Here is a 22,172-nt window from a genome sequence, read left to right as displayed (position 1 = left end):
TTGCTTGACATCAGCTTGAAATAAATGTGGTTTTTCACAAACCACAGGCCTCTCCCAAAGCCTACTTTTAGACCTTTGGGAGGCTTAACGTCCATTCCATGGGCCTCAGTTTCCTCTGCTGTTTGGATGAGTTTTTTTTTGATTGATGAGCCATGGCCAATTAGGAGCTTAGCCACTGAAGCCCACAAAGACATGGGTGATCTCAGACATAAACATGGCTGGCCATAGGGGCTTGACGATACCTGTTGTCTGTGGAAATCTTTGTAGCAGCTGGGAGAGTCACCAGGTCTTCCCTGGAGGTTTTGAATACTTGGACCAACTCAGAGTATCTTCAGAAAACAAGTCAGCCTACAGTCTAATACCAAGAAACAAACCATTCCCAGAGTGGAATATCCAAGGGGTGATGTCAGGTTTCCCACACGGTGCCATCCTAATGGGGGTGGGGAGTGGTGAGCGTCTGCCCTGACTGACACTTTGTGGTTGATGAGCAACAGGGCGCCAGCCAGCGGACTCGTTAGACAAACTGTGACAACAAGATGTTGGCCTTGAAAATCAATTATAAACAGAAGAGTGTCTTTGCATCTGTTTCTGCTCGGAGTTATGCAGCTCTGTCTGCCCTCGCTCTGTTTTTCCAAGGGTCTGACTCCGCTGCCACTTAGTGGGTCATCCCTGTGGGATTAGTGATGGCACACAAACCTCTGGTACATTGCTTGTAAATCAGAGCAGATGAAGTGAGGTGATGACAGGTCTAGGAGGCCCCCGTAATTCGCTGACAACATTTATTGGAGATTCCTGAGAGAATATTGTTTTATTATAAGCTCTCAGCACACTCCCCTGTGTGCCAAACATAAAACAAGATTTCTTTTTAAATAAAAGATTAAGCTTTTCTTTAACAGATAAAAGAAAACAAAAGACATATTACTGTCTGAAAAATTACCCTTTTGCTTTAACAACCTGAGGTCTCTGTTACTTTTAATTAAAAAACGGTTCCATCTCAAAATAGTAACTTATCTTGAGATGGAACTGCTATTTTTTGTCAAAGTGGATAAAGTAATACAGTCAATAGTGTAAAAAAAAATGACTCAAATGAAGAACTTGTTTTACAAATGATAAAATGTCTTCTGCAAATTATGTTTCACAAACTTTTCTTCAGAAAGACAAATGTAAGTCAATGAGGCCAAAGTCCAAATAAAAAAAAAAAACACCTTAAACCATGCCAAAGATCTGAAATCTACTGTTCAAGACAGTTGTAAGAGATTAAAAAAGCCCTTGTTATCTTAAAACAAACCTCACCTCATCAGCATTTCTTTCTATCTCAAAAACAGGGTCACAAGACTCTGGCCATCTCTTCCTGGTCCTGAACCAAAAACTCTCATGCATGTATTGGAAGTCTGCAATCAAGACTATACCAAATGCTCCGCAGGACTCTGCTGCACCAAACCAATGTCCAACTTCCCTGCCTTACAGTTATGGCAATGTGCTATGCCAGTATTCAACATCTTGAACTCTTTCACGTTTAATCACTTTACAAACAAAAGCTGTAACTTATTTTATTGTGACATGTTCTTGTACTCAGTCTTGTCACCCCAATACCATGAAATATGTGTATTTATCAAACTAATTCTGAGAGAAATAAGTTTGAAATAGAAGTAGCATTGGACAAAATGGTGCCACATGAATACAAAATGGTAATGCAAATTTGCAAAAGAACCTAATTGATCCTCAACCTTTCCAAGCACAAAACAACTTGTCAGTGGCCATAATGTTTTGGCTCATCACTATTTTTATTTGCGTACACTTAACCCCAAAAACAAAAAAACCATGGATACTTTCTGGGTGTCAAAGAAGCAACGTGAATGCTGTTTAAGGAGGCAAAGTAGACTTAATGGTCTCCCTAAAAAATGCTACTGTGTCCCCTGGCTGACATCAGCCAGCTTTTACCCAAATAAACTATGTCATCACACAGACAATGCAAGCCTTCATTCCTTTTGTTTCCTTGTTGCTCTCTAGAGAGACTGTTTACAGCCATTTCATTTTTCCTTCAAGATGCAGTGAAAGCAGTGATAAAAGGCCCTCATAGTGAGACCACCACCAGAGGTAGAATAACTATAAAGATCCTTTCAGAGATCCTTTGGGGCTGAACAGACCCCCACAAACTTTTTCTTTTGCTTTAAGCTCTTCTTGCCCATCTGTTCTCCAGGTTTTGTCTTTTTACCGACCGTATGGTTGGAGGGCATTGAAGGCACGTTTGGCTTTGTGTGTTGTGCAATCATCAAAACAAGTCAAGCTTCCTGGCTTGACCGGGAAGCTTGAATCCACTTCACCAGTCCAGTGAAGTGGTTTCATCGTCTTTTTTTTTCACCTGATGCTCTCAGCAACAAATTCTAAAACTCAAGCTACCATATAATCATGCAGTTTCAGGATATTTGTCCAACCAGCCAGACTAATAACTAAGCAGTCGGGATACAAGAAGTGTCTTCCAGGCCAAAACCAATACACTCTCACAGGCAGGGATAAGCTTTTTCTTACAGCAACCAGCAAACATTATTCCACTCTGTTCCAGAGTAGCAGTGGCTATTTTCTCCTGAACGTGTATGTTTATTAATGTTAGTCCCAGAAACCAAGCATGATGTCAATCATCAACAGCAGTAGCCGACAAATTGCTACACAAAAGATTATGGTTTGACTCAGTGCCTTCAAAGCAACTTGGCAGGTCTGACTATTCAGGAACGTCTATCCTGCTTCCATGGAAAATTAGTTGAACATGAAAAACTGTAGTAGTGTAACACTGCCCACAGATAAATAGTATGGTGTAAAACCAAGCAATAAACCTCCACTTTCAGCCATGAATAGAAAACCAAATGTAAAGAGGTTGACCGGGTCAGTGCAGTACGAAATCTTGTAGAACAGAACATAATGGGCATCCCATTCAATAAAGGTCCTCGCTAATGCCAGATCTGGAATGGCCTAGTGTATTGTTGGCATTCATCAGCGACTCTATTCTAATAGTGCATGAGGATTACACTGTGTATTTGTAGCAGGGAAGCAAGGAGGCAAGCAAAAGAACTCAAATAAAACAGAAAAAGCAGCATTATACTGTGTTATTTAAAGAAAAAAACTATGTTTTAACATGAGTCAAAATGAGAAAAAATACATATAAAATTACAGGCAATGTTGTGCAGTTATATGATCTACAGTCTTCAACTGAAACAAGTACAACTAGACTTGAATGCTGCCATGATGGGCAGGATATATTTACTTCTGTTGTCTTTTTGTAGAGTTTTGTTATTTCTTTCATTAGAATAATTTAGAATCATTTATTCACCCTGGGCACTCCTGCGGGTCCAGTCTAGTGACTATATACAGTATATATATATATATAATTAATTTTTATATTTTTATTTAAATGTGTAAGATCGAACAAGACAGGCAGAGTCCACTCTTGTGGAAAGTTTTCTTTTTATAAAAACTTTGGAAACCACATTTTATTTTTCTTCCTACAGTATAGCATAATACAATACAGTATAACATAGGACAGTGTAGACCAGACTGTTTTCAACATTTTGGTCGCCGACGGTGTAAGCCCGGCTAGCTCAGTCGGTAGAGCATGAGACTCTTAATCTCAGGGTCGTGGGTTCGAGCCCCACGTTGGGCGCAAGTTTTTCTTCTAGTCCCGAAACATGAGGCGCCGTTTAAAAGCCTAACAGGTTTCCTTACTGAACGTGGTAATGATATTTCTGTGAGAAAACGCGTTTGTCTCTTCACTTTTGTTTTGCCGTCGTCACTCATTTGCATCCCCGGAAGTGCTTCTACTTACGTTACGAGGTCAAAATGGCGGCTCCCTGCTTGTGAAAGGGTCGAACCAGAAGGCAGCTTTATGATCCCAAAACATGTATAAAACGCCGTGCAGCAGGCTGACAGGTAAGGGCAGGAGAAAAATGTAATATTCCGTCAACCAGCTGTTTACCTTTACAGACACATTTTCGTCTTGCAGGCTGTTGGCAGTCCGAAAGCTAATGAGGAAGCTAGTTCAGCATGTAGCTTACCGGTTGAGAGTTAGCTTATATAGGAGACCACAAGTGACTTTGTCTGGCTGTCTATTATCGGTTTCTATGCAAAAATATTGCTTTCGCTAACGACCATCATTCTGTTTTAAATGATACTGTTGAATACCTAAATAGTTGCAGAAATAACACATTCCGCATACTGCTATTAGCTATAAGACGTGGCTGGGAGACAACAACAAACATACCATAACAAGTGATAGAAGCTGCACAGAATTAAGAACTGGAACTCTATCCACGTACTCAAACTCCTGGTAGATGAACAGAAATATGCTTACTAAGCGTTTATTTACTCTTCATGATATCACAAAATGTAAAACTCCTAATATTTGAGTTATAGATCCACGGCACATTGACGCATTACGTTTGCCTAATGTGGTCTTTTTGGACAATTGATGTTTATGACCGACAATCAATTCGTAATTTCTACGACTAAAATTAAATTGTGCCATATACTCATAGTCTATACGCTAATGTGCCAATATGGCGTCTAGAAATTATATCTAGCAACAGGAGGTTTCTTTGAGATATTTTTAGTTTGATTACCTGTCATCAAAATCTGTCATATTTCATAAGACTCGGGTGGTCCAAACAGGGATAAGATTCCTATGGAAATAGGGTGTTGTACAAACGCTCATGGAAATTAATCTGTATTGTTTAATTGTATTAAAAGTTTACTGTGCCCATTTCATTTAAAATTAAAAACACTTCAAATAATATGAAATGATTGAAAGACTTCAAATGTCTACTTTTGTAACAATTACTAGATGTGTAATCGCGAACAATGCAAGTCAATTCAAGCATGTCACTTAATATATGTTATTTTACTGTGTTTTGGTCATTTCTCCATTTTACCATATTAGTACATTGGTTGCTTCATATCTGGCTTCCTGAAAGGACGTTAAGTCATTTTGCCCACCTTAGAGAAATTTTGTGTCCAATTTTGGTGTTGAGGATTTCAAATAATTAATTCTAAAACCTGCTTATTCTTTACTGTAAGGGAATGTGTTTAATTTAGTCCGGGACGTGTTATCTACCAGCAGGAGTTATTTTAGGGATGGATAGGTGTCATAATCTATCATATTTCAGAAGAGGCAACTGGACTTAATGACATTAGAACCATTACAAATGAAAGTAGGGTTTGATATTAAAGTGTATATGTATACGGTTTAACTGTGTTCTTCCTGGGATTCAAGTATTTCCATGATTACCTACAAAATACATCTAGAAAAATAAAAAATACCAAAAATACCTAGAGAAATAAATGTAAATCTAGTGGATCAAATTCATGGCTTTTGAAAGGTTTGTATGAAATGGAAGTAGGAAGGGAAACATGTCAAAATGTGACTGCCAATAGGAAGAAGAGTGATAAAGCCAGAGCCTGTTCTTTTTTGTGATATTTTTCTAAGAAATGGAGATTAATTGGATTGAGTTGATTATATATTACATGCAACCTATTTTACTTAAGAGCTTCCTAAAGTGTTCTCAACATTTTCTATTTATCTTGTTTCTTATGCCTATTTAGGCCAGTTGACCTCTATGAAATATGACTAATTATGACTTCTGATCAAACCAACAAAACTTCTGAGAGACCTCTTGCAGTAATAATTTGGTATTGGAGCCATATAACTGTACTTTCTTACATTAGACTATCAGCAGATAATATGAGAATTATTTTAATTGTCAAAAGAGGTTCAAAACATTCCTCACTTAACAAAAACATATCTGTCAGTTCAATGGAGAAAGTAATGAAACAAGTGTGTTTTGGGAATATTTCCTGTTACGCTGTGTTAAGGGCTTAATACTGTGTTAAGAGATTAATTGTGTTTCTTTTTTTCTTCAGGTTTTCTAGGTGTAAGAACAAAACAGCAATTGGTTCAAATTGCTCCTCGATGTAACCAGACTGCTCGAAGTCTTATTTACCTCCACAAAAGAAATCCCTCAAACTCGCTGACGTATCAGCATCTTAACTTTCTGAAACGACAGGTATCTTCACTGGGCGTTACCAGTCCTATTTTTAACCCAATGTGTTGTGCTGAAATTTATCAACCCAACAATAAATCTGTAAATCATATTGTCCCTTTTTGCTCCTGACTTTGTTTTCATAGTATGTTACCAAAACCAGCAGTGAACTTCAGCAGCGCGCAGTCCCCAAGCACGACCTGACCATTGTTGATGAAAGAGATGCCAGCATTGAAAAACAGGTGGAGAGAATACCAGCGATTAATGCTGAGCTCGCAGAAGTCGCCCCACTGTCAGAGGATGTTACGCATAAAACAGAACCTGAAAACTTCCCTACAAAGCCTGCTACGCAAAGTGTGACAACTCCAAAAGGTTCTGCGTCCCGTCTTGCTGCAACCACAGATGAGCCTCCGCACATTCAAGTGGAGACGGAAGAGGCGAGGCAGGCCCGTCTGGACAGACAGTGGAAGCCGCTGAAAGTTGATGAGGGTGACCTACCAGATGTCTACGCTCGACTTGCTAAAATCAAACTTACAGGTAGAGTACCTTAAGCATCACTGTGTTGATGCATGCATATACATAAATCTCTGGTTTCATTCAGTGTTATTAGCTGTTTTATAATTCATGAAAAATCTGTATGATTGACAAAATCTTAACTTTTCTTATGTAGTTAATGACTGTTTACTGCTATCAACGTATACTGGGGTTTCAATTGGCTACATTTTCACAACCTCAAAAAATATCATATGCTAGTACAATAAAAATGGTTGTTTTTCTCTGTGATGGAATTCTTTTAAGTTTAATTAATTCTGCTCACAGAAAATTTACTTATGATGTTCCACTGGGCTCTGCACTGTGACCATTAAAGATAGTGAACTGTAGTTGTCTGTTAGACTGAAACAGCTTGGATAGCTTATTTTTTTTGCTTCTAAATTTATACTTGGCAGAAGCAAGCATGGGTCTGCTGTCAGTATCAAGATATACAACGTTTTAGAAATGCTAAAATGTGTCAATACACTGTTTCCACGGTCTACAGTCCGTTATATGAAAGACTTGAGAAAGTGTGTAGTTATCCGTGCTAACCAAATAAATATGCAAAATTAACTGGCTGAGGATGTCAATTAAGAAACTGTATGTTCAACCCACACTGTTCCCATCAGAACTACTACTGAATACTTCATCTATGGATATGTAGTTTTTCCTAACAAACTGATTTGCAGTCTAAATTTTCACTCCCATTTTGCACTGCCAAATAATGAAGACAAGATATAGTTGAATATGTTGGGAGTTTTCAACCTGAAATATAACCACTGTGCACGGTTTACATATCAGATTACTGATCACACTTTTACCAGTTAATAATTATCATAGTAACGTTTCCAACACTTAGCATTATGTCTAACAAATCAAACCTTCCATCTGGAAAAGTTTCCAGTTTTCCAATCAAACCTAATTTTAATATTCAGTATGGCTGCCCCATTTAGCAAATGTAGTAAAGGTTGCAGGTATGAAAAATGTATTGTTACATCTGGTGGTTTTTCTCATTAAATCACTGATATTTCTGCATAGCCTTTATGGATCAAAGTTTTCATTTAGTGTCAGAAAACAAAATGGAAGTAAAGAAATGATTTGCTTGTATTGCTAATAGGAACAGTAAAAATTGCTATGAGTATACTACTAGCACATCTGGCAGCCCTAAATGAATTAAACTAAGGAATTATGTGATTTTGCAGTTAGAATTGTAACTTTTGGGGTGTTATTTCTTGTTTTGTCTGCTTTTAGCTCTGGTGGTAACAACTGCAGCAGCTGGTTTTGCAATGGCTCCCGTCCCTTTTGATCCTGTCTTGTTTTTCGTGTCTTCTCTGGGAACAGGCCTGGCATCCTGTGCTGCCAATTCCATTAACCAGGTTAGTTGCTTTCATATTGCTACCCAACGTTAGCGTTTCTTATAGGCTGTAAGCATCTTTTGAAAGTGGCAACTTTGAGGAAATCTTTTGTGATCTTATCAACTTTTGTCAGGCCTAGACAGATATTTGTTGACCTCCAACTTTTTTGCAATACAAACTTGAGGCAGCTGGACGACATGCTCCTACACGCAGCTGTCTTAGAATAATCGATCAATTTCCAGAAACATCTGAAAGAACCATCATCCTCACCTTTTGTTCTCATCCGCTCCACATTTCTATTTAAGCTACACATCTCAAAAATGCATCGAGTTGACTGCAAGTTGTCATTATTTCTCTCCTGAAAGCTTTTTTTCAGATCTGTAAACAAAGGAGCTTTTTTCTATAGAGGCACTTAGAATGCCCTGAGTGAGTAGAGCCTCCCTCCACTGTCTTGTGTTGACGTCTTACATCGGAATTTGGTCTGTGATTTAAGAATTTTAGCATAATGGGTGAACTCTTTGCTAGCCCTTGATTGAACTGTGTTTAGTTGTGGTTTTAGCCTGTAATTTGGCAGAGACCTTGATTATACTGTGGGTTGGTGCCCTTAAGGCGAACCTCCACCTGAGCCTTCACCATATGTCTCATCCTCTGTTTAGTAACTAAATAGTTGATTATCTATAGAAAATAATGCAAAGACCTTAGATGAGTCACCTATAATTTTGGAAATGTTTTCACATAGAGCAGGCTGCTTTGCTTTTTTACGTCTCACACTCAGCAGAAGTGTAAATATTTTTAAGATATTGGAAAAATGTCCTTGTCTTCCAATACTGAGTAGTTAAACCCTGGAAGACATTTGAACAACCCAAAATAAAAGAAAAAATGTGTGTTATGTTATTTAATTGAGATAGCTTTGCATCTAACAGACCATTGAAGGAATTTCATAAATATCCCCATTTATGCATCAGTGTTTCCAGGACCAATCAAACTCAAAATTGTGCATCTAAATGAATTGTAGATGCGAGAGTTTGAAGTTTTTATCTATTTATAGATCAGTAAAATAAAAATAATAACTTGTTTAACCTGCAGATGATCCATCAGTTCTAATCCATGGAAATGTAGCTGATTCATGCCTTGTTGATGCACATTTAAAATTTTTAACCTACAGATACTTTTCAAATGAGTACAAGAGTTCAATCTGGAAATGTAGCAATTAAGTCATCCATCTATTAGAATTGGACAATTTCCTAATAATTTACTGTAATAATGGGGATGTAAATAAATACTGAAAAATCAGAGTTTTTAATCATGACTTAGAATTCCCACCATTTCATTCTTTAAATGCATCAGCAGCATGCATCTGTTTTGAGTTAAGTGAAATTAAGATAAAAGATGGTATGTTTTTGATACAGGTAAGGATAAAACCTTGCAATTCCTGTCTGCATTTTTCTAAATCAGTAATCCCAAAAAGAGTAGAAATTGTGCAACATAGAACCTCCTGTGCATTTATTTTCCCCCTTATTGTGTTGTCGTCCCGAATAAAGAATCGGAATGAAATAAAATCATAATTTGCAGTGTATGCCTAAAGAAAAACTGCGTTGGCCATGAGCATTGTGAGTATTTTTAGGATTTCATATTTAATTTTGCTCTAAATGGTAATTATGGAATTTTCCATTGTTTCTGTGGATAAATATATACTGAAGTGAAAAGAGATCCTTGTGGAACCTTTGTTTAAAATTTCTCTCCTTTTTTTCACAATTGCCTTTTTGAGTCTTGTTTTAAATTCAGCTTATGGTGCATGATGCCAAGAAGTCTTTTTAAGTGGCAATGTTGCTGGTATGTGACCCTGAACCTCCACATGAGAGAGAATCTCGCAGCTCTTTTCTCCCTTGCTCTCTTTAAGTACAATGTCATCAGAGTCTTAATTGGAAATGGCTGGGGATGGGATGGGGATCTTGCTTTCAGTCTTAATAGCCACCTGTCTTGATGTGGAGCTGACTTTGATGTTGTTTTTCTTCTGGAATCAGGCAAGACTGAATAATATCTTGTTGGCAGAAAATGAAATTAGAGTGCCTTGCAAAAGTATCCATATCTCTTAAGCATTTTCTCATGACCACCTCAAATTTTTCTCAATGGGATTTGACTAGGCCTCTTAATCAGTTGAGTATGTTTTAATTGAAACCCGTCTATTGTAATTCTGTCTCTGTTGACACCAGTTTCACTTTAGGTGTTAGTTTTTGTCAACATGGTACGTTTGTACTCTGACTGTATTAAAAAAAAACAACTAAGCTTGAAATGTCTCAATTTAAAATACATTTTTAAAAAAAAGTGACACCGATGCATCCTTTTCTTTCCACTTTACTGTTATAAACTAGTGTGTTGGTTTGTTCCATTGAAACCCTCTACAATAAGTTGAAGTTTGTTTCTGTTATGTGATAATTGTGAAGAAGTCAATGGGTGTGAATACTTTTGTAATGTGCTTGAACTTAAATTCCTTCTGCACATAGCTATGTATCTGCATAGAACAGTTTGTGTTGATTGTCTGTTTTTGTCAGACGTATCCTCAACTGTTCTCACATAATCTCAACATTGTGCATTTTTCTAAATTGGTAATCCTAAAAAGAGTAGAAATTCTGCAACGCTAACTTCAGAGCTGCTGCCTTAGGCTTTTTTCCCTTCTCACTCCCTTTCATCCCTAAAATGCCAGCTTTTCAGTGTAAGTTTAGTTTGGGATGATCAAAGGCCGTTTTTTTTCTAATACACAGAAAGTCAAACAAAAACCTGACAAATCAGTGCAAAGATCAAGCGAAGATGACTTCCTAAGGATTTGGTGCGCCACGCTAATCCCTTAATGTTCTGCATCCGAAGAGGGAGAGCAGTGTGCGATCTTGTGACCACACAACTGTCAGATTTCCTCGAGGAACGGAGCGAGAGAGAAATTCATAACAATTCTACTGTGGTAGTCAGAACTTGGGATTCTCTGTGAAAAGCCGAGGCTGCCACTTGTCCCATTGGGAAGCGCCTGTAGGCCAAAAGGAAATGTTGCGGTTTCTTTTCCAAACATTCATTTATTTTGGAAACTGACCCAAAGGAGCCAGAGTATAATAGCCATGGTATTTTAACCAGAATTCTTTGGGGTTACAGTCAAATTGATTAATAGTCAGAAAGAAAAGCCATATCCAGCAACATAGCTCAACCTCAGAGTTTATATTTTTGTGAAGAGTAGACATAGTAGGACTTCTAAATTATTTGAAAATAATTAACTGTAGTGGGTTTTTTTTAAGTTCTCTATGATCCTAATGATTGTTAAAATGTTTATGGCAAAATCCTCTGCAGGGGTCCCAGCCATTCTCACTTTCGGTTCTGACCCCGACTTCTTCTAACTGGATAATTGGGTCAGATGAAAGTTTGAGGCAGGAGCCTGAAAGACCCCAGGGAGGTCTGAGGGTCCTTGGCACTGTAAACGGGACCTAATGAAGCTTTTGAATGCTGGGCAGGGGGAGAGGTGTGTCTTTAGTGTTTTGACAGCATCTGAAGCGTAAGTCACACCATGCTGCTTTGCGTGTTTGTTTAATGAAAATGCAAACAGGCTTGTTTTTGTCTCTGACTTGTGTCATTTCTGCTGTTGTGACGAAGGCAGCTCGTTTCTGTTGTGTCTTTGTCTCATTTGTGGTGAGCTGTCTGAGGCTGGCACGCACAAGCGAGCCCCCACACGACTCCCCTCCTCCACCCCGCACCCTCAACGCCATCCACTGCTTACCACCTCAAGCTGCACCCTGCTGTCTTGTCCTGTGCAGACATGCATTATTTACCCTCTTGCGTGCTTTAGTGTCAGTGCATCTTGGTCGGCCCTTTTGATTGTACGGGTGAATGATTGAACGTGGACGCAGATTTTACAGACAGCTGTGTGTTACCAGCAGATAATGACTACATGCTTCTTTCACTAATCCTTTTTAAAATATAAAAGTTTGATTAATTTAAATACATTTTCATTTCATCTAGACCAATCCGGACTTATTTTTAGGGGACATTTAGTCGTATTACTTCTGTTGGAGCAACAGAGGAGCAACTTTTACAGAGAACTAAATTGATCTGTGCAAAAATAATTAAGTAAACACCAGGAACCCAATGTTTTTGACTTAAACCCATCAAAGTCTGATGGCAACACAAACTATTACTGTATAAACTTTCTACAATGTCAGTTTTTTTTTCTTTATAGAGCTCAAACTGAATATTTTTGTGTGGAAGGAGGTTAATTCATACACAGTTGTTAACAGTATATATATTTTTAAACATGCATATATAGCAAGATGACTATTTGAAAATCACAGATGCAAATTTATGGGAATGAAGATCTTTTTAAGGTCAATGGAGAAAAAAACAATCCAAAACGACTGAAGATAAAAAATAACTAAAGATACGGACAGAGGCACCCCTTCCAACAGGAGATCAATCCAATTTAACCAGAGCTACAGTGGGATGGTTCAAAATAAAACATATTAATGTCTTAGAATGACCTAGTCAAAGTTAAGACTGCCATTGTATTTTTTCACCCTTGTTCTTTTACCCTTACTCTTTTTTTGTTCAGGGGTATCATTTTGAAGACAACACCTCTTGAGAATGTCAGAGTTGTAACAAGAGCCTATAGCTGCTAAAATCCCACCAAATGTGACACTCTTTAAGGACTACAAACTCAGCCACCAATAGATTCAGGACTTTTGACTGCTGAAAGGAACAAACAGATAAATACTGTTATCTGTATTTAACAGATAACAGTATTTATCTGGAAAGTTATTTGTCGTCCATTGATGAGTTTTGTTGGATATTGTCACAATATTTATGATAATTGTAGAGTTACTTAGTAACTTAACTATTCTGAACTTCACCTTTTAGCATTTTTGGCACGATGAATGAATTAGAAACTATTTTCAGCCTTACCTTTTTAATTGTCTGCATTTGCACAGACATTCAGTAATGTTTCATATTAATGATAGATTGTTGCTGTAGTTTGCCTTGTAAAGGCCTTGGAGAATGACTGTGGGGGGGGGGCTTTTTTGAGTTTAAAGGTCAGGCACATCAGAGTGTTCACCAAATGGCTGGTTTTACATGAAAGGAGATCCCTTCCTTGCTGCAGATGCTGCTCTTAAGATCTTGTTTTCCACCAGCTTAGTTAAAACAAAAGACTGAGTTGATCTTTGACTTTGAGGCTTTGTAGATTTCTGTTTTGATGGTCTCCAGCAAGCTGTTAATTCAGCCTGAGAGAAAAGATGGACATTTGTTTTTTAATTGCCCTGAAAACATGGCAAAAATGACTCTGTGGGTATCACTCATTCGGATTAGGATTAATATTTAACCAGCCAGCCCTGTTTAATAGTTAATTTCTTCAAAGCCTTTTGTTTTTGTTGACTGTGGGGTGTCGGTCCATTTCCAAATGTACAAATTAATTTCTTGTAGCCTCAGATGGTTGACAGATGGTTTCCTCTGATACTATCATAAAAGGAGTGATGCACCTAATATTGTCCCTAACAGAAAGTCATAGAGCTACCCAGGGCAAATATTGTCGCTAGGGAAGTGTTAGGTTCCAATGCAATAGTGTTGATGACGTGCTAGCTCCTAGATATGTTGTTGTTTCTGGAAAATCAAGCAGAATTGTGTAATGGGCCCACTTCAGATAAAAGTTTCAATCTGCAGTCTTTACACGAAACATTGGATGAGGGGGTTGAAGTTGACCCACCCCCTGTTACACCTTTGATCCTTTTCTGGAGGCAGTCTCAGATCAATAATGTCCTTGAGGGTAAGATGGGACTGTATAACGAGTGTGATTTAGTGATACAATACAAATCAAAAAGGAATAGAAAATGGTGAATTTACTGACATTCTTTTTGCCAAATTGCAACTTTTAATTATGACATTGTCTCTGTAGGATTTTCTTATATCACAGAGTCTTACTTTTAACAAGCTTTACCTGTATTTGCCTTAATTAGTTTGTTTTCTTTAGTTTCTCTTTTTTTTTTTTTTTACAGAATATTGCATTTAAGCATATTTAGGGTAAATTTGTTAATTTAATCTAATAAATAACATATTTTTGGGGTTATGGATGGTTTAACCAAATGGAAAAAAAACTACTACTAAGGAAGATATTTTGTTAAGACTTTTACTTGTTAGTGTTATTAGTGAGGTTTTTGGTAAGATGTTGCTACAGCATGTTCTTTTTACTTATAGTAGGTTTTAGGGCTACATGGTATTTAGAAATCGTTACATAGCTACATTTTTGTTGACAATATTGATAACCTACAATATTTGTATCATTCCATTTTTTTTGCATCATCACAACAAACTTGTTGAGGTCTTAGCACCCTAGTGGCTAAAATCAAGACCAGGTGTCTGAAAGTCCACCAAATATGCCAGTCTTTCATAAACATTCACAACAGCAGCGTTAAAATTTCTTTATTTTACATATTATTGTAATAATAATGCTTGACATCCATGTAACTCGTAAGTTGAACCATGCAGCCTTCTTGCTGAGTTCGTTCCTTACAACAACTGCTGACTACAGCGAAACTATGCGAAACAGAATTTATCAATGTTTCTCTACGTTATTCTCCTTTTTTTATTCTTTTTTGCATTTTTAGTTTTCAGAACTTCATGTTAGAATAGTTTAAAACTGAAAGAAGAAAATCAAAATAAAAGAAAATTAAATGCAAAAACTGTGAATGCAACTGACGAATTCAACTGATAAAATGAATCCAACTCAAGTATTGCAATGTTTATAGTATGTGAATTGGATTTATTGCATTTAAAATTTTCCCTAATCTGTTGAAATAAAATGCTTTTCTTGTGGTTTCATAGTTTTATCCAATGTTACTTCTGGCAGTCTCCTTGTCATAAGACATGTTGAACTAAATCAAATTATATAAAATCAAATGGCATCTTGTAAGTGATGACAGTTGATTGGATGAAATTTTCTCAAGTCTATTTATTTCTTATTTAATATGGTGTTGCAAGTTATGCTGATAATAAATCAATAAACTTCATCAGGCTGTTGGAAGGAAATACATGGTGTATATGCGCTTTGCATTCCGACTTTTTCTCAAGTCTCGACAAATTAGTGTAATGTGACCTTACTTCAAAGGAAGATTTGGGCAGAGAAGAAAACAGTAGTTTTCCTGCAGTTGCCAGCAGTATGTCATCATTCTTTTAAGAGCACGCCAAAACGTCTTACAGTGCTGTCAGGGCCACATCTTGTTGGTGCAAACGTACCTCACCACAACAGTCACAACATGAGAGTCATGAAACGGGACAGACTGATGGAGAACCGTGGAGCAATCTCCCTGATTAACCCTTAGTTGCTTTTTTATTTTTTTAACAAAACTATGTGATTATGGGCTTCCTGGCAATCTAGGGAAGTTGCTGACAACTTCTAGAGGCGAGTCAGAGAGGAGGAAACTACCCAGCAGAAAGCAGCCTGGCTCCGGTCCTGGTCTCCGGCCAAGTCTGTGTCTGTGTTTTAGTAATCGCTGATCTCCTTCAAACCGAGCAACAGCGAACCCACTCAATCAGACGGATTTCATTTTTCTGTCAACACTGCTCCTTCTGGCAGGATTTAGCAAGATAAAACACAAAGTGGAAAATAAATCACTACTATAGTACATTTAATAACTGTTCTCTGGAGCTTTGTCATGGTCTCAACTAGGTCAGATATTAATTATAAATTCTATCCTCTATTATGTGTTTGTAGACTTATTTTATATTACAAAAAATATATATTTTTCTAAAAAAAAAAAACCAATCTTTATCTTACTGCTTTTATTTTTTTTTATTTTACAATAAACTTTAATTTTTATGGCATTCCTCAAAATAAAAAGTAAACAAAAATTTCCAAGTGCCCCTTTCATCAAGATAAAAATGAATAAAGTGAAGATGCAAGTTTTGTCAATGATAAAGTTTTCAAAAGTTCAGAAGTAATTAGATTTAATTAGAAATATCTGTTTTGAAGTCTTCAAGACTATATTTATTATCTGAATGTGTTATTCATCTAGCTGTCAAGTGTAAATCGGATTTTTTAGATAATATATCTGTGCAGTTAAATATAAATTAGGTCAGTTAAAATGTATTTGGATAATTTGCATAATAACACATAGAAAGCTTATAGGCTTAGCATTGCAAGGGTTTTATATTTTCTATTAAACATGATCATTTTGACCACCTACTGCAATGATAGTAATAATAGTAATATATTCCACACAAACGGTCTTTAATATTTTTCTGGCATGGATGTGTTCACCCTAATGATCACAGAGACCCTATATTTAAATGAGGGTCCTTTGCCTTACATAAAATCTTTGTGTGGTTAAATATTTTTGAAAAGTAGAAAAAGTTTCCGTTTTTTTTTTCTGTCAGCTTTTGTCTGCAAGTATTCAAAATCTGAAGTTGTTTTTGTTTTCCGTCAAGCCCTGTTTCTCCAAATAGCCCATTATGGCATGAATATACTTCAACTATTCTGACAGTAAAATGAAAAGCTTCTGCTGTGATGCAGAAGATCTTTGCTAACGCTCATGTTAGTCAGATGAGTACACGCTGGGCTGTGATGCGTGGGACGGTTACTGCTGTGAAATTTGAGAGAAGTAAAGAGCAAATTTTTGTGGAATGTCCTGCTGTTTTCTGTTGAACTGAGACATATTGTTTTTTTTTTTCCTATTCATGGTTTTCATTTGTTAAATTTCTTTGGAAGTGATCACATGTGCAGATGTAATAACAGAGCACACACTTTGTATTTAAATCTTCGAAATGATAAAAACAACCAAGTAATGTTTAATCGATTGGGTTTTGAAGAATGTATCTGTTTCCCTTAATGAGGCTGGTTAAAGTAAGAGAAGAACATACTTACAGCATTTTTTGTGACAATTACAGATTTGTTTACATGTTGAGCTTTTTTTCATGAAGCTCAAGTTTTCACCCTCTATTTGAAGGTAACTTAGCCAGAGGAACGTCGGAACACTCCTTTGTAATGCTGAGATCCATGGATAATTAACAAAAGCAGCCCTGTTTATGTTGTGCCCATGAGCCAATACTGCATGCTAATTAAATTCAATCTGAGAAGCTTTTGGGGCAAGGGCATTGTCGTTGGAAAACAGAACAATTACTGCCAAGTCTTTTTTTTTTTTTTTTTTTCCAAGTTTTGGGTGCGTCATTTATTTTTGTCTGGCTGTGCCTGTTTTTGCTCAAAATCACATTCGGTTGTTTCAAAGGGTTCAATGATTTGTGCAGCTTTAGAGGCATCATCTGAAAATGGAAGTCCAAGCTTTATGGTTTAGTTTATTTTCCCCCAGAGTCAATTTGTCGTATAGCCAAGCAGACAAATCAATGATGAAAAATAAACTAACACCTCAGTATTACGACACTTGATGTACAGATGTGGAATTTAGCAGTTTCTACTTGGGTTATCAACCTCATCAAACTGTTGAGGCTGATTTGCACCGCAGGGCATTGTGACTAAGAACAGGTAGCAGCAGGATTTCACTGCCATAAAAACATCTGCCTTGTAATTTACTGAAAGTTGCACAGCATTGTCTTACGTCTTCGGCTAATACAATCAACTTTAATTATTTAGATTGACAAGGGTGATAGTTAGATCCACTAATAAAACATAACATTGAGTTCAAAAGAGCAAGGTAACTGTGGCAATACTTTTGGACGAGCTAAGAATCTCTTTTTTTTGCATGAATAAGCAGAGTAACAAGTCCCATACTGTTCTCTAATCCAGGTTTGACTGGTACATTTATTGCAATTTCCATGTTTTTGTTGTTTTGTTTTTTTACCTTAAATTCATCTTAATACCAAAAATGTTTTTTACATGCTCTTTCTATGTGTTTTAATAAAAAGGAGCAAGCTTTTTGAAATCTTGAGATGCATTTTAAATAATCTGTTTTCAGTGTTGACTTCTTTAGTTTAGGTTAACTAGCCTAAATAAGTTGTATAATATAAGACTTATTAAAACCGTGAAATAGTCGAGCTCCTTATTTTTGTTGCCTTGAGCTTGTCCAAAATATAAAAGCTTGTCTTCTAACTCTTATCAGTCAGTCAAGCATGCACTACTTCTCTTCTGGCTGCTTTGGATTGTTTTGGATTTTTCAGAAAGTTAAATTTTCTTGATGAGTTTGCTCCACATCACATGTTATAAATTGGAGGAATATTCCTTTTGTAAAATCTTCTGTATCAGCTCGGCAAATCTCTGCACGAGAGATTTTTGTCTCTTGTGTGGAGGGTGTTTCAATAAAGGTTGTTAACAAAGCAAAAAATTATATATATATATATATATATATATATATATATATATATATATATATATATATATATATATAATAAAAAATTTTTAATAAATATATTTTTATAAATCAACCATAGACATTTAAACCCTCTATCATCATAGCTCGCATCGTGTACAGCACTCAAAGACACACCAAAGTCTCTTAGAAAAAAACGGTTGATCTTAATGTGAAAAGATCACATTAAGATCTTTTCTTAACAGCCAGGCACCTCATATTTAGACCACCTCTCTCTACTTCTGGTTGAGTAATTGTGTCTGCGCTCTCACTATCTGCACATATCTGAAATTTTAAAAGGTCTGGTCTCCAATGATGGTTATTCAGACTGTATTTTTTCTGCTCTTTAACCACCATCATTGTCCTCTGTCCTTCATTATGTAACCAACAAAGCCCATCCTGAACAACCGAAAAATGCCACGGCTGATATTTAGCATACGAAAAAGGTTGTGTTTTGTGTGACCATGGATGGCCTTTTAGTTTTTACTCATAATAGTCTCACTAAACAGAGAAATATCCTTGAGGCTTCAATTGTTGTGAGGCCTGTTGCCGTGTCAGACCTGATTAGTAGAAAGAACTCAAAAATATACTCTTGTTCTGAAATTGTTTTTATTATTTTCAATTAGCACCTATGTTAATATATATTCCTTTAAGCACAAATATTGGGAAAAATATCAGCTGTAGGAAAAGACAAAGTCCTCTGTGTTTGAAATAATACAAAGAAATGCAAATTTCCTTAATATTATGTTCCTATTTTCTAATATTTCCATAGTATACATTTTTCTGCTTCAAACAATACCGGCGGTACTTCAGAGGAATAGATTATTTCATCTTCCGTTTGTTCTTCTTTCTTGGTGTCTCATTAGGTTTATCCTTTCCACGTGTTGATTCACCTGCTCGTGCTCCGCCTCTCATTTGACTCACTTAAAGATGGATCACTGCTTTGCTGGGTGAGGATCTCTGTCTGACCGAGATTCGCTGCAGACGCTGATGGTAGTTAAAAGGAGTCTGCCAGGCTCTGTCGTGTAGTAACTGCTCATTAGTGCTCAGAGAACAGTTCAAAGTGTGTGTCTCTGGCATATATATTTACTCAGACACTGTGGCTTTTTACTTGCCCCTTTGTACTGTTTTTTTGTCTTTTGATCGAGAGTGGAACATAGTTTCTGTGAAATTACAGTTGTTTTTGCTGTTTATGTCTAAAGCTCAACATTACCTTGCACCTAATGTAGTCCTCACTGCATTGGCAACCACTAATGATATTTCTTTATTGTAAATATGTAAATATCAAATAAGATGAGACAGAAGTGGAATTATAAACAACTAGAATTTATTTCTGTTATCAATTCAGCTCCAAAATTAAAAAGATTTGTTTTTGTGAAACAAGTAACAATAAGTGGGTTATTTTTTATATATCAAAAATATACAGTTAATCAGAGTTGCATTTCTTTTATATGAAAGGTTATTGATGAAGCAAGAGATCAAGCAGAAGTTGAGAGAAGAGGCCTGGTTGTTGGCTTTATTGACCCACAGTAACAGGAGGAGTAGCCTAAAACGTTAGTGTAATTCCTTGTTCAGCAATAAACTCTGCATTCAGTCTCAGTGATAACCAGTTGTTTTAAGATATATAGAAAGGAATAGGACAGGGGATGAAAAATCCAGTGTCCAACTTCAGCCTCACACAATAAACTGAGCAAACTGCTAGAAAAGCATTTCTTCTTTATAACATCTGACAACAAGGTTGCCTACTTTCAAACAAACTTCCCAGTGGTTCTCTCCTGGTTCCTGTCACAATGGATACTGATGTGGTGCCATTTCCAAACAAGCACACAAGGAGATCAAAGAAAGTGCCATGAGTTCAGTACATCCTTTTTTTTTTTGTTCCAGATTCTGTTCACACATGAGTTTCACAGCAGGAGACTCAATGCTGCTCTCACAGTGTGCAGTGGGAGAGACAGAGGGATCTTCTGTCTATTTCATATAGGTGGTCGAACATGATGGACATGCTAGTGCTGAAATTGCTATTTTAGGTTAAAGCAAATGAAGAATGGCTTTTAATATGTGGGTCAGTAAAAACTTTTCTGTATAGATTGCTCACCAATAAGATATGGCAAAAATATCCTATGATCCTATGATGTTACTGGCATTTCTTGTTTTTATTGAACTGTAAATACTGCATTTGGTCTGTGTCCACTTTTGTCTAAGTTTTACTTGGAATTTTTCAACAGTCCACTTTAACAGTACACTGTCCAGACACAAAATAAACAAAATGTCTTGTGGCCCAACCTCTGAGAGTGCATCTTCATTATGGGTAAAGCAAGAAACAATATTTAGGGAGAGCAAACTAAACACTCAACTTTAAACAAACTATCCACCACCTGACCATCCATCTGGATACTATTATACTTACCGTAGTTACTCATCCTCAAAAACAACTGGTTCTATGTTTAGTTCATCCAATGAAGTAACCCGACATGAGCTAGTTCTCTATTTATTCATTTATTTATGTTTTGCTTATTTACATTACTCATATTGACTCTCATTGTGAAATGATACACATCTTTACTCTTCTTTTCTTCCACAAATTGCATGTTAACATGTCCAGCTTCCTTAAAAAGATGCTCTACCATACACATGTCCCTGGTTTTGTTGTAAAAAAACAAAACAAAACTAAATGAGTTTGAAAGTTTGACTGAAAGCTGTTTTTAATTGTTTTTAATTTTCCGTTTTATTAAAGAAGCATGTTAAAATTAACAGTGACTAATAAACTGCTCACGAAATCCAGATGACTTTTATCCACAAGTGAAATTTGCTGCTGAGGGTAAATGAGTGACACACAGACTTTAAGAAATCTGAACTTCTTCCTCTGAGGTCCTCATCATTTTTGATTTGATTGGCTTGTTGAATGAGCATGTCCAAACGAAGGAAAGATTTTATCCATGGGTCATTGCTTGGAATACAAATCTACCAGAGGTGCTGACGGCTGCTGTCATGTTTTGGTGAACAGTGAAGGACTTCATAGGCATCCTGTCTTTCTTCCAATGTTGAATTTCTTCCAGATCTTCCAGACTAGCCATATCGGAGCACTATTGAGGCTGACTCATACGCATTCCCCTCTGCTTCCAGGCTGCTTGTGGTCAGACACAGCTGCAGATTGAAAATGTAAACACTCACATTCTCTCAAACATACACATGGTCATGCTCAGGCCTTTGTTTCAACTGTAGAGAGGCTTTCAAACTTCACGTCATGTCAGTCACACCCTCACAGTTATTTGCAAAATGACCCCCTCATGGCGGAAAGGACTGTTTATTTCTCTTTCAACAAGTGACCACACACACAAAGAGGGTGCCTAATTCTACTTGCTCAGCTTTTGCAGATATGTTTTCCTTTAGCTTGTGTGACTGAATAGAAAGCGGTCAACTGTGTGCACAACTAAAGGCAATCAGAAATGGCTAAGAAATAGCCTCATTAGGCCAGAAATTAACTTATCAGACTCAGTCTGGAGATACGGAAGGTCATTCCATGGATATTAATGCTGTTTGCACAGTTTATATGTTTAGTAGAGTTAAAGTGATTGTCTGAGCCAACATGATGTATTGTCTGATTCTGTGGTAAACGATACCCAGTTTTTTTCTGCAAACATTTCCGTCTTTTTTTATTCAATTATTTTGAAAAGGAGCAGTGTACAGTAATGAACCTACTTAGACCATGTTAATCTGCCAGCGTTAGTCACCATGCTTTTATGGTATCAAACCATAAAAGAATGAAATAAAAGATACATTATACCAAGAAACCTGCAACCTTCAACCTACTAAAACTGAATCAATAAGAAAAAAAAGTCCCTAACAAAAGTGTAAGTTTTAATAAAAACAGAATATAAAGAACACTGTTAAAGCTGGTGCTAAACTGTAAAATGTAATGGTTTTGATCCGACTTATGAACA

General features: G+C 36.7%; 1 protein-coding gene and 1 non-coding gene across 2 annotated transcripts in view; both read left to right on the top strand.

Moving 5' to 3' along the window:
- Positions 1 to 3,582: 3,582 nt before the first annotated feature.
- Positions 3,583 to 3,655, top strand: trnak-cuu (transfer RNA lysine (anticodon CUU)). Its single transcript has one exon. It is a non-coding gene; the product is annotated as a tRNA-Lys (tRNA).
- A 136-nt stretch (positions 3,656 to 3,791) lies between these two features.
- The window catches only part of cox10 (cytochrome c oxidase assembly factor heme A:farnesyltransferase COX10), a 32,206-nt gene continuing 13,825 nt past the window's right edge, over positions 3,792 to 22,172 (top strand). Inside the window, exons 1-4 of the mRNA XM_032574964.1 lie at positions 3,792 to 3,921; positions 5,908 to 6,050; positions 6,173 to 6,563; positions 7,809 to 7,933. Coding sequence (XP_032430855.1) covers positions 3,891 to 3,921; positions 5,908 to 6,050; positions 6,173 to 6,563; positions 7,809 to 7,933 — 690 coding nt within the window. The 5' untranslated portion in view covers positions 3,792 to 3,890. The remainder of the gene's footprint in view (positions 3,922 to 5,907; positions 6,051 to 6,172; positions 6,564 to 7,808; positions 7,934 to 22,172) is intronic.

The sequence above is a fragment of the Xiphophorus hellerii genome, chromosome 10 (genome assembly GCF_003331165.1).
Source record: "Xiphophorus hellerii strain 12219 chromosome 10, Xiphophorus_hellerii-4.1, whole genome shotgun sequence".
NCBI lineage: Eukaryota > Metazoa > Chordata > Actinopteri > Cyprinodontiformes > Poeciliidae > Xiphophorus > Xiphophorus hellerii.
This window is presented reverse-complemented; position numbering and strand designations above follow the sequence as displayed.